At 36.5% G+C, this 12876-nt stretch overlaps 1 protein-coding gene across 8 annotated transcripts in view; it reads right to left on the reverse strand.

The window, feature by feature from the left end:
• Nucleotides 1-12876, reverse strand: part of VWF (von Willebrand factor) — a 139919-nt gene that overhangs the window by 53397 nt on the left and 73646 nt on the right. For all 8 annotated transcript variants that reach the window (XM_090148114.1, XM_031597117.2, XM_031597118.2 and 5 more), the window contains 4 exons: nt 12605-12748; nt 5484-5627; nt 4401-4565; nt 1151-1194 (listed from right to left, as the gene is read on the reverse strand). In XM_090148114.1, the coding sequence (XP_090004240.1) occupies nt 1151-1194; nt 4401-4565; nt 5484-5627; nt 12605-12748 (497 nt within the window). The remainder of the gene's footprint in view (nt 1-1150; nt 1195-4400; nt 4566-5483; nt 5628-12604; nt 12749-12876) is intronic.

Genomic DNA, 12876 nt, shown 5'->3' on the forward strand with positions numbered 1-12876 from the left:
AGATCCAACAGTGGATGTTAGTACAGTGAGGTGACTGGTGACATGCTTTAGCAGCAGTGACAGCAGCAGTTGGTCACCTCTGCTGGTACGGATTTTTACAAGTTCAACATGCAGACTTCTGTTCATTGCTGGTGAAAATGTATAGCTAATGCTGTTGGCTATGTTGAGAAATAGCACTCTGTGTCTAAGAATTTGCTCTATCATAAAGTATAATCATGCTCTTTGTATGTGTTGTAGTTTCCATGGAAATAAATAGGAGGCATGGCTTTTGGAGCAACTGTCATATTTTCTGTGTCTAAGCAGTTCAAAAGCATTTCCTTATTAGCCACATCCCTCCTTTCAGTCATTTAAGGGAAAAAAAAAATCAAGATACTTCCAATGTATTGAAATTTAAAATAAATCAGAATAGAATTCGTAACTGACGCTTACTAAAATATATAAGGTTGTAACAAGCTTATGCTTACATCTTAGAATGTGTGAAGCATCACGTAGACTCAATAACTTTGGTATCTCACCTGAGATCTGAATCATTTATAATATTTACATCATTCTCTACAGAGGATTACTTTCAAGAGAGCAGGTAATTTTGCTAAAATTTCTGATAATTTTCTCAGGATTAATAGAAGATTCTATGCAAACAAATGCTAAGAACTCTAATTTCATTTCAGAAATGCCTTAAGAAGGCATGAATTTTCCTAGAGAGAAAATTATCACATAATAATTATCTTGTGATGAAATTTCCATAGGGAGGAGGTACTTGCACTTTCTAGAAGTCTGGACAGCAATGTTACCTTCCCCTATACACATACTTTTTGGGAACACATAGCTTTCCGAGAAGTTTTTACCAGGTGGCAGAAGTACATTTTTTCTTTTTCAGGAAAGGCAGATGTAATACTTTGGCTCTACACTGCCTTCAGTCACATTCAACATACTGCAAGATCAGGTATTCTTGGATTAACTCTCCTTGGCATGCATAAAAACCTCCTGTCAGTTCAAACACCACCATTTTCTTCCTCAAAAATCATTCTCAGAAAGAAAACCTTAATATTAGCCAATACTTCTTGTTTCAGAACACCTACTCAGGCATTCATCATCCTGCGTAAACTTTGTAACTTAAAAACCACATGGATGCTACAAGCAGTAAACTTACTTCCTTTTTGTTTCCATCTTCATCTATACATTCTCTGACAGGGTCTGAAAGAGAAACAAACATCTTTTATCAACCTGACTCCCTTACCAAAGCTTAATGAAGGTGATGCCTGCCAAAATATAGGCTATTTAATTTAAAGTGTGAATTAGACAACATTTGGATTACAAAGTAGCAGAATTTCTTGTGACAGGTTCTACATGATACCAAGCAAAGCATTCACAGGTTGGTTAACAGTCACATACAGAAGAAGAGTAGTATTCACCAACAGGTAAAAGGGCTCTTTGGCTATGCAGCACTACTTTACAACAAGCAGCCACAGGTGCAAACAATTTGTGCTCACTAGGCCAGACACACCCCTTCACCAGGTGCTCGATCACAAGTTCAAGTTGTGGCCTAACAGTTCCCCTACAGACTGTAGAAAGTATTTCTGTACTCAGCTATGAAACCTGTTTGAGTTTCCCACCTGAAGATTACAGGCATTTGCCCAAAATGTACAAGAGAAAGTCAAAGAATGAGTACACTTTCCTACTGCTAGCTTTATCTTACTTCTACAATGGCACTGGTCCTGAAAATATCCTGTGAACAAAAAGGTATTGAACCTCTTAGGCTGTAATTTTTCTTCGTATTGACATATATTTCTGCCCAGATGGTACTTAAAAGATTACAGCTCTAAGGAAGGCTCCAGCCTTTTTTGTTTTCTGAATCAGAAATATTTCTGCTAATTAATAGGTAATAAGAATTTCCACACATACACATTTATTCAATGCAGAAAGAAAAATACAGAGAGTAACCTGAAGCAAAGTGTCAGCAACTAGTATAAATATGAGAATAGCTGTACTAAGAATACTTTCAGTTTCATTAAATTCAAATAATACTGTTATGTGTAATTTTTTTCTGTAACCATTTAGATGTTCACAAACTTGCTTCCAAATTATAGCACGTGCTATAATATATATATATTATACATGATATACATATATTTATATATATATATAATACATGCTATATATATATATATATGCTATATATTCCAAATATAAGCACATGCTTATGTGCTTTCATAACACACCTGAAGTTAAGTGGAATGATACATAAGTGCTATGGGATGAGCATGTATCCAGGAAATTAAAACACTGACTAGAAAATTCTTTATGTGTTACTGAATTATGCTACATATATGCCTTATATGCTCTTTTCCAGGACAAGTAATACATTTTGAAAGCATTTGGAAGTCTTTTAAACATTTTTAATAATATTATTCTTGGTATGCTTCCATTAAAAACAAACAACAACAATAACAAAAAAAAACAGGACTCTGTACAAGAAATTCAACTATATGAGTCCAGAAGGGACAATATTACTTTATGGAATATAGGAAAATTAAATAAGATTAAATAAAGGGAGGAAAAAAAGAAGGAAAAAAAGGGTAATCATTTCATGCTCCATAATGATGGTTTTACCATCAACAGAAAGAGACAGATTTCTCAGATTAATATTCAATTTTTTTTTACCATACAATTTGTTTGTTAGAAAAGCTGGATGTGGTTTTATAGTTAAATGAAGCTTCCACATGTAGATTATAGCACATATTGCAATAAGAAAATAGCTACTGGTTTCAAATTCCTGCTCCTCATCCTATATCAATGTAATTTAAGGTAAGAACATCACATATTTTATAGTGTGAGGAGAGGAAGTGGTTCTTCAAAAGCTTATTTAAAAGAAAATAGAGAAAATGGCAGCTGTTTGATGCTCTGGAGAGCTTTTAAAATGCCAGAAGTGATCCCAGTGGAGACTAATTGGATATCTCAAAGCTGAACTGTGCATAACCTGCAACTCCCTCAGGGTTGTATTTGGCTCTGTTATTTTAATGGAGACATAAATACTACTAAAGCTGATAAAAACCTCTGCAATGACTAACACAATGAGACACTGGCTTGCAGAGAGGTTACACAGATGCTATTGTGATGGATGTAATAATAAAACAGGAGAAATAAATACCCATATATACACAGACAAAGGAGGCAAAACAAGTAAAATAATGACAAGAGTTGAAATGAAATTTGTTAGCAGGAGAACTATCTACAAGTATATGAATTAACCTATAAAATATTTTACACTTCTTTCCTCTCCCATACATTACAGTAGTAGTTTGTTTGTTTGTTTTTCCCCAGAAACAGTTAAGTCTTTCTTACTCTTCCTTTTCTTAAACTTTGGTTAAATTCTTTGTAGACAGACAGATACCAAAGCTTAGTGCAGAAAAGAATGTTATTTGAAATCTTTACTCACAACTAGCTTTTAACATTTTGAATCACGGAATCGGACTTATAGGGGCTGGAAGGGATTTCTAGAGATCATCTAGTCCAATCCTGCTGCCAAAGCAGGCTCCTTAGACCAGGTTGCGCAGGTAGGCATCCAGATGGGTCTTGAATATCTTCAGAGAAGGAGAATCCACAATCCCCCTGGGCAGCCTGTTCCAGTGATCCATCACCCTTACCGTGAAGAGGTTCTTACACACATTTGTGTGGAACTTCCTATTCTCCTATTTGTGGCCATTTCCCCTTGTTCTATCACCACACACCGCTGAAAAGAGTCTGACCTTGTTCTTTTATCTCCCGCACTTTAGATATTTACAGACATCTATCACATCTCCTCTCTCAGTCTTCTTTTCTCAAGGCTGCACAGACCCAGGTTGCTCAGCCATTCCTCATAGGAGAGGTGCTCCAGGTCCTTTATTGTCTTCATGGCCCTCCACTGGACCTCTTCCAAGAGATGCCTCTCTTTTTTTTTTCTTGTAGTGGGGAGCCGAGAACTGGACACAACACTTTGAAGCATGTCCCATTCATTTATGACCAGTTGAGTTTTTCTGGTGTCCTTCAGTTAGAGACCAGTCATCATTATTAAGGAGATGATACATGAAAGTTTAAGCTCCCGCAGTTTAAAAACTTGTAGAGAACTCATTAATGGGAATAGAAGTTGGATACATGCTGAAAGGCCTCAAATTCAGTTTACCCAGCATGGTGGTGACATAGGTCAGCATTTTTTAAGACTGTCATTGAAACAATACTAAAGGAGATCTAGTCTGAGTTCTCAGCTCAGGAAAAATCATTGGATTCTTGCATGAAATTAAGTGAAAGTTACAATCATTGAAATAGGTAGAAACATTTCAGCACACTGTAGCTCTTTTGTTGCTTATTGTGTTTTGATTTCTGTTTTTGCTCAAATTACAAAGACACAATTATACTGGACTTACCCATGCACACTTTATTGATAAATTCACTATTCAATGTGACCGTACTGGATAAGTCTTCAAAATTCTTGAGTTTCATGATTCTATTAACAGCCAATGGCCCAGTCAAAGTCCTGAGTTGTTGTTCATCATATCCATTACCAACTCCAATAGGAAACAGGGACACCTCTAGGATAAGATAATAAAAGATTTTCAGTGGATAATGCAGATTTCTCTTTTTTTTTTTTTTTTTTTTTTTCCTAAAAAATTTACTAGGAACATTTTCTTTCAACAGTTAATTTTCCACATATTATTTGTATCACTCCCTTCACATAAACTAATTGCAGTTTAAGGTAGAAATTGCGATGTTGTAATTAGTGTTAGCTAAAATGAAATCACAAACATAATAATATTATGTAAGGTCAACAGAATGAAGATACAGATTTATTGGCAACATCCTCACTTTTTTCAGATAAGAAAACAACATATTGAAAATTTTTCATTCTGTAATTAGATTGCAATTGGATTATTTTCAATTTATTTAGCTAAAATATAACAGTTGTTATTTAGGCCATGCCTTATTCAAGAACTCCGAAAGCAATCAACAAATGAAGTCACTGTTCCTCAGTTGAATACCTGAAGAAACTGAGGTGCAGAAGCTACAGCCAGAAAACTTGAAAAAACACTCATACCAGAACCAAGTTCCCATACAAGTCAGTACAGAATTTGACTAAATCCTTCATTTATTTATGAATCTTTCAAGATTCACTATATTGCAGCCATATTGAATTTATAGCATTAAATCACATTTCAGATGTGCCTGTCTGTTCATACGAACCAGGAAAATGAAATGCCATTAAACTGAGAAGTCTATGTAAACTGTGCAGCTTAAACTGCAGATTAGTCCTGATCTTACCAGTAATTCAAAGGAACCTTCACCCTGAAGGTTTTCTTCAGGCCTGTTTCTTACCAGAACTTTAGACACAGTAAGACTGTATCAGTAAATTTACACACAAGTGCCTGAATTTTTCACCCTTTGTTCTAGCAAATTACCTAAAAAAAAAAAACAACTCTGCTTAAAAATAATGTCAGTGAAATGAGATTTACTGTTCATTCTTGCAGTGAGTGCAGCAGTCTCCATGGTGTCTTCTGATTTCCCTGACACAATGACTATTATCATCTTTGATGCATTGGGTCTCCCTCCATAGGATTCTGACAACGCGTTCTGAACTGCAAAGTCAATGGCTTTGCCTAAGAATAAAAGATAAATGAAGGACATGATTGAAGGGACCTGTAGTGATAGGACAAGAAGTTTTAAAATAAAGAGGGTAAATGGAAGAAATTCTTTACTCAGAGGGTGGTGAGGCACTGAAGCAGAATACTCAGAAAAGCTGTTAATGTCCCACCCCTAAACACATTCAAGACCAGGCTGGATGATGTCCTGGGCAATCTAGTCTAGTGGGAGTTGTCCTTGCCAATGGCAGGGCAGTCAGAACTAGATGATCTTGGAAGTGTGTCTTCCCTCCCCCCCAACCGAAACCATTATGAGATTTCATAGAATCGTAGGAAGGGATATAAAACTAAATCATATGTATTATTAGTAGGTTATAAAGTACTGGAATATTACAGGATTTCTCTTCAAAGGATATTTAGTGCCTTCTTTATTGCTGCCACATGAGAAAGCTACTAAGTCCCTAGCAGCATTACTAATACACCCCAACACAAAAGATTCTTCCTTATATCCCTGATCTCCGATGTACTGAAAATCTTACTGCCTTTCCATAGCCACAAGGATAAAGTCATGATTCTTGTTTTAGTAATGACCTTTTCCTGAAGTATTATCATTGTGTTACACAAAAGGAAATAAGATGACTAATCTTGAGAAAGGACATTGAGGTAGGTGTTCAAGCAGGTCCAAAGAAGGGCAACAATGCTTGTGAAGATCTTGGAGAATATGCCCTACGAGGAGAAACTGAAGGAACTGGGGGTGTTCAGTCTGGGGAAAAGGAGGCTGAGAGAAGACATTATTGCTCTCTTCCAATATCTGAAAGGTGCTTAGAGCGAGAGCAGGATTAGTCTCTTCTCACAGGTGACAGGATGAGGGGAAATGGACTTACGTTGCACCAGGGTAAATTTAGGTTGGATATCAGGAAAACACTTCTTTACAGAAAGAGTTGTTAAACGCTGGAATAGGCTCCCCAGGGAAGTGGTTGAGTCACCATCCCTGGATGTGTTTAAAAACCATTTGGATGTGGTGCTCAGGGACATGATTTAGTGGAGAGCTGTTAGAGTTAGGGTAATACAGTTAGGTTGTGGTTGGACTCAATGATCTTTAAGGTCTTTTCCAACCTGGGTGATTCTATGTTTCTATGACTCTGTGAGAATGTATTTGTTTCCCAATTGCAGAATAACAATGACATCTGGTGGCTATATGATCTGCCCTCAAAGAACACTACAATTTCATACTACATTACTGGTACACTGAAGTTGTTCAGCTCCCAGAGAATTCAATCTCAGCAAAAACCACAGACCAGCTAAAATGGGTAACCACTGCTCTTTAATTGTGAACAAAGTGAATACTCAGAGAAAATTTTGTTCAAAATCTTAAAAGCTCCCTTGGATTTGGAAATCATCAGGTCAGGAAGCAGAAATGATACTATATGACTGATGTGATGCTCAGGGAAAACACTGAATGGTGAAAAATAAGTGCCTGAGATACTAATTCTTCTGAGTAATCATCTTCAAAGAACTATCAAACAGAAATATGCTTGCATAAGGAATATACTGACAAGCTTTGAATAATAAAAACATTTGTAAATCAGATCATAGATAGCTCACCAGCAATCCTTCAGAACAGCTCTGCACACCTAAACATTTTGCAATTTATTTTGTTATCCATCCCTCTTAACTGACAGAAGCAAAGATAATTTCACTAAGCTACTGCAAGGACAACCTCTATGAAATCCATTCGGCACACTGACTATTGACAACATGAGAACAACAACTGCATACTCTACAAAGCTTTACCTTAAGAAATCAGACCTTCAGGAAGAACTTAACCCTTAGAAGAATCTAGCCTAGAGTGGGGAAGGCACCCAAATGTCTCCATTGTTGCAGTACTGCCTCGAAGGTGGGATTACCTTTTCAAATTCTGCTGCTTTGTCCATCCTTTCATCTCCAATATCCTACATTTCCTGATATGACAGCCTCTTTCCATCTTAATCCAGACACAACTTCTTCCCTGTTAGAACATTATCACTATTTATTCTCTAGAGGCCTAGCCTCATCTTCAGTGTTCTCTCTCCACATAGATGCCCGCAATTGAACAGAAGAGCTGGAAATGTTCAGGAATTCCTGTCAGACTCCATTTGGCTTACTGCAGAATTACAATCCAAAATGAGCTCTTCTTCTTCTGTAAGACTCCATCTATCTAGTTCATTTATCTCCACTAGCAATCACTTGTCTACAGAAGGTCACATATTCTTCCAATATTACTTTTTACAGATGAAATTAAATCACTAAAGAGATTCTGTTCAGTAGAAAGTTTGAATGTGTAGATTTTGAATGTTTTTCTACTTATAACAAAACACTTTAAAATATCTTAATTGATTGGGCGACGTTGATTCCATTTCACAAAATACTATTCACAATTATATCATTGCCTAAGTCTACATTTATGAACAATTAATGTTCAACTTTGACAAATAGGCCTTTTTAAAATCTTTTTCTTATTGTTTTGAAGAAGACCATTCAATAATTAGTTGTTCTTGTTTGTTTGTTTTTTGTGGAAATCATCTTCTGCACAGTCAGAGAAGATTTTAAGGACAAAAAATCTGCTGAGTAAGGTTGGAAATGTTTACTGGAAGTCTATGGAGCATTACCTTAGATTCTTCCTTTCTGAATAATATAATTAATGTTTTGGATAAAGAGAGAAAAATATGAAAAAAAAAGATATGCTAATCTGAATTGCAGATATTAGATTGCAAATAATTCTGAACATCATGGAATGAACTGAAAGAACACAACTTGCTCTATAATATTGGACATACATCCAAGAACTAACAAACAAGATTCATTCCAGAATAAGTAAATCCAGAGGAACATAAACCAACACAGCAACATTTGATGATTTTGTCAGTAATCTGGGGAAAGCAGAAAAATGTTTAAAACAGTTTTGTAGTTATTTTATTCATTTTTGTCTGAAATGAGGAATAAAATGTAATACCCTTGTGTGGGCCTGTGGAGCTGTGACAGGGAACTCCAAATAGGTAGAGGTTCCTATTGGGAGCTGAAGTGTCCATGTCTTCAGTGGCCTCAATGATTTCGCTAACACTTCTGCAACTACTTAACCAAAAAGGAGAAGTCAGTTTCCCACAAGCACTGAAAGTTGCCTGGGAAAGAAGCAAAAAGACATAGCTCCTTAGCACTTGAAAAGTTACAGAAACAGCCAAAGGCTATGAAGCCTGTGGATAGTCCAGATTGCACCTGGTAACCAAGGACCTGTCAGAAACAACCTTCTTTGACAATAAATCAGAATCTGGTCTTTATATCTTAATTCAGGATTTTAACAGAACATGAATTTATTTACTAATTTATTTTTACTGAAAATATCAGATTTTTTTTTATTTTAAGCAAATTAGCTTTTGCAAACTGATCCCACATGTGGATGTTTTAAAAGGTCTGTTTATAAGACTTCAATATTCTGCTATTAATGTTAAAATGTGTATGGGAGGGAATAGGTGAGCTTGAAGCAAGTCAGAAAGACCTGTTTTTTACTGGATGAGAGCCCTTAGATCAGGGCAGGTGAAGGGGGAACAGATCTGGAATAATCTCTGTTGAATAAACTCCATACAGAGAGGTGACAGACACTTGTTTTCTTTAATTCAATTATATGCTCACATCAGCAGTTCAGCTGACACAGGTGTGCTTGCAGCTCAGCTTTTAAAATGGGTATTATCTGTTCAGCATTGCACAGACTGGCTCTCTTAGCAGCTGTGCATGTGAGTGCAAGAAAACATCCTAGGAGACAAGCCACTTGTTAGAGCCGTGCTAGAGCCACAACTTAAAGCAGTCATAGCCAACCTGCAGCCTACAGCCCACATGCAGCCTAGCACAGCTCACAGTCACTCCCCATTTCTGTCCCACACCATCATTGCTGGGGCTCTTCCTGACGACCAGCCCTGCCAGGCCCCTTAGCAGCAACTAAACATTAGCATGCTATTAACACTATCTGAGCTGAAACCAGAGCATGGGGTGCAGTGTAGTGCCAGTTCAAGTCATGGTGAAGAAGATTATGCGTTTTGATACATTGGCTAAACACAGTCCTGTAAACAGCAAAGAAAATGCATCCATGCTTTCTGTTTTAATAAAGGAATTTAAAAATAAGTTTCAAAATTGCTGAAAAAAATGTCACGGTTTAGTCTGGGCAAAAATTCATTAATTTTTTTTGTTTATTTGTGACTCCATTTTTAGTCGACATAAATACATTACTTGTGAATTTTCAAATGGAATGTATAGAGTTGCAATTAAAAATTTGATCATGTCTCTTTACCAGACTCTTGTAAGACCTCTCTTACCAGAAAGAAATACCCCTCACTTCAAAACTATGCCTTATGTCATCACTTTTTGACAATATGTACATTTGTGAACAACTATTTTGAAGAATGAAGTACAGAAAGAGAAAACAAAAGCCTCTGATGAATATATAGAGATCTCATTAAGAATTGCAACTACTGCCATCAAACCAGACAATCGTGTTAGTTTCACAAATACAAAGTCACATATCCCACAAGTTTTATGCTTTTTTTGCGTATATTTTAACTAAAAAAAAAAAAATTAAAAATAGAATAATATTTGTTACTTTATATACATTAACTCTATTATGTATTTAATGAGGGTTGCTCCAAAAATAATGCCTCTAATTTTATGTTGGCTTACAATATCAGAGGTGGATGGTTGTTTCTGGTATGACATTAGAGATGGAACCTTCCCATCAAGATTCTGTTACATTTTGTTGCTGTGTGACAAATGGCACCAAAGAGGCAATCTGACAAGTTGGCATTTGACATGGAAATGATTATGAAGCAAGGGTGTGGAACTGAATTCTTCCATGTGCAAAAAGTGGCACCCACTGACATTTATTGACACTCACTGAATTTTTTTAGAGACCAAACAGTGGATGTGAACACAGTGAGATGGTGGGTGGTGCATCTCAGCAGTGATAGCAGCAACAGTGAATCACCTCCACTAGTACAGATTTTTACAAGCACAACATGCAGGCTCTTGTTCATCACTGCCAAACATGAATAGCTAATAGTTGTGACTATGTTGAAAAAATAGGGTTGGTAGCTGAGAATTTATTCAATCAATGAGTTTTATTGTGCTCTTTGCATCTGATATAGTTTTCATGGAAATAAATAGGAGGAATTACTTTCCGAGAAACCTATGTAAATGCAGCCCAAATCAATGCTTCTTCACACAGTGCAGTCCAAGCCAAAATGTTAGACACCTATGGCTTAAGGGAAGGTAAAGTCAGTCATATGACTCAGACCTATAGTTGTTCTCTCCATGTATAGCTTTGATTGAAACAGGATTATTTTGGTCAGCAAAGGTTGCATAAGAATTATAGGGTCATGTTTCTGCAACAGGGAAGCCAGCACAGATGAGAAGAAACAGATGAGAATGATGGTCAGATGAGAATGATATTTTTTGATAGGTAAATCTGATCAAGTTCTCTATAAGCTAAAAAAATTTCCTAGGGAAGTACAGAATCCAAATAGAGCTTTCTAAACTTTCTAAGCAGCCTCTGTGTTTCCAGAGGCTTAAGCACAGACAGAGTGAAATGAATGACCATGCATTTCCCAAGGACATCAATCCTTCTACTCAGCCATCCACATTCACACATTGCAAAGTGCAGGACAGGACCACAGTGGCTTATTTTCATTACTTCACTGGGAGGAATTAATTATACTCTATTCCACTTAGGCTTATTATACTGTACCCTTAATCATGATTTCTGAGTATTTTCCAATGAGACATAAACAAATCACTAACAAGTATGCCATATGGCTGCTTCTCCCCTTTCATTTTCCAAAGATTATGTTTTCTCTACTTATTCTGCAGCATTGTTTACTATACCCATTACAATATAAGATTTCATGAAACTTATCTATTCATATGTAATGGTTTATCCTAAAATGAGCCTATAGAAGTCTCATTGGCCATCTGGTATTTTTATTTCTCCAGGCTGAGAAAGCAATCATGGCTAACCCTTCTGCGAACTATGGAAGTCAGGTTTTTTTCTCACTTTTCTGTACCAACAACTCTTTACAGCCTACTGTAGGCCAAAGACCCTAAAAATCTGTATACTCCTCAACAGGACCCAGCTAGGCTGCTGCCAGAGCAAATGTAGTTCTAGTCCAAAAGAACAAAATTCTCAGGGTATCTGGTGAAAGATCAGCTACACTGTAAGAGAATCATTGTTTGCTGAATCTTACAACTGACACATGCGTGTATTGAATTTCCACAGATTCAGTGGGAAATCTGTGTTATGTTTTAGCACATAAAAATTTGAAGTGGACATGTGTTTCAGGATGCAGATTTCCAGCAAATACACTGTTTCACAAGTGATTTTTGGTAGGTGATCACTGTTTCCTGGCACCATTCCCAGCTTTCCGTCAACCTGAGTCCTTGTGGGGCCAGCATGGCAATTTGACAGGGAACAAAACTACCCAATAACACAGTAGTTAGGTTCTAAGCTGTTTCAAAACAAGACCCATTACACTGGCCCAGCAAAGAGCAACAAACAGCTGGAGGGAGCAGCTATCAAATCCAGCATAAGCAGCTCTGCTGCTAAATATCTCAGTAATTGATATTGAAAGGTTTATGATTGAGTTTTCACTTTCTGATCAAATTTTGCTTGCTTGAAAGATAATGAATTAAAATCATTAGAATTATTTCAGAGCTAAAAAGTAACTGCTACTCTTCTTTCCAAAATACATTAAGATAAAACCCAATTCAAGTCATTTAAAATTACGTTTTAATGAAAATTGAAACTTTACCAAGAAATATACATATAGTAAAGATAATAATTGAATTAGAAACCTGAGCACTCTCGTGGAAAACACTAACAGAAATTGGTGATCAAGATCAGACTATATTCACAGGACTTCTTTCTTTTTTTTTTCCTCCCTTCTTGCATAAATAGTAACATCCACATAATCACTCACCCAGTCTGGTAGGACCTTGTTCCCTCTGTTTAATTGAGTGCACCATCTTGATGAGATTTTCAGTCTCCTGAGGCTTGTTCAGTGAAATTTCTAGATTATTTTCCCTGGCATACTGGAGAACAGACACATGAACTGATGTATTGCCTGAAGTGAAAGGCAGAAAACAAACACTTTAAGCAATGCATATGAATGTCTTACAATAAAAATCTAAAGACCATCTTGTTCCAATCCCTGTGTCATGGGCAGGGAGGTCTATGTAGTGCATTGATCTC

This window comes from Phasianus colchicus, chromosome 1 (genome assembly GCF_987193195.1).
Source record: "Phasianus colchicus chromosome 1, bPhaCol1.hap1.1, whole genome shotgun sequence".
Classification (NCBI taxonomy): Eukaryota; Metazoa; Chordata; class Aves; order Galliformes; family Phasianidae; genus Phasianus; species Phasianus colchicus.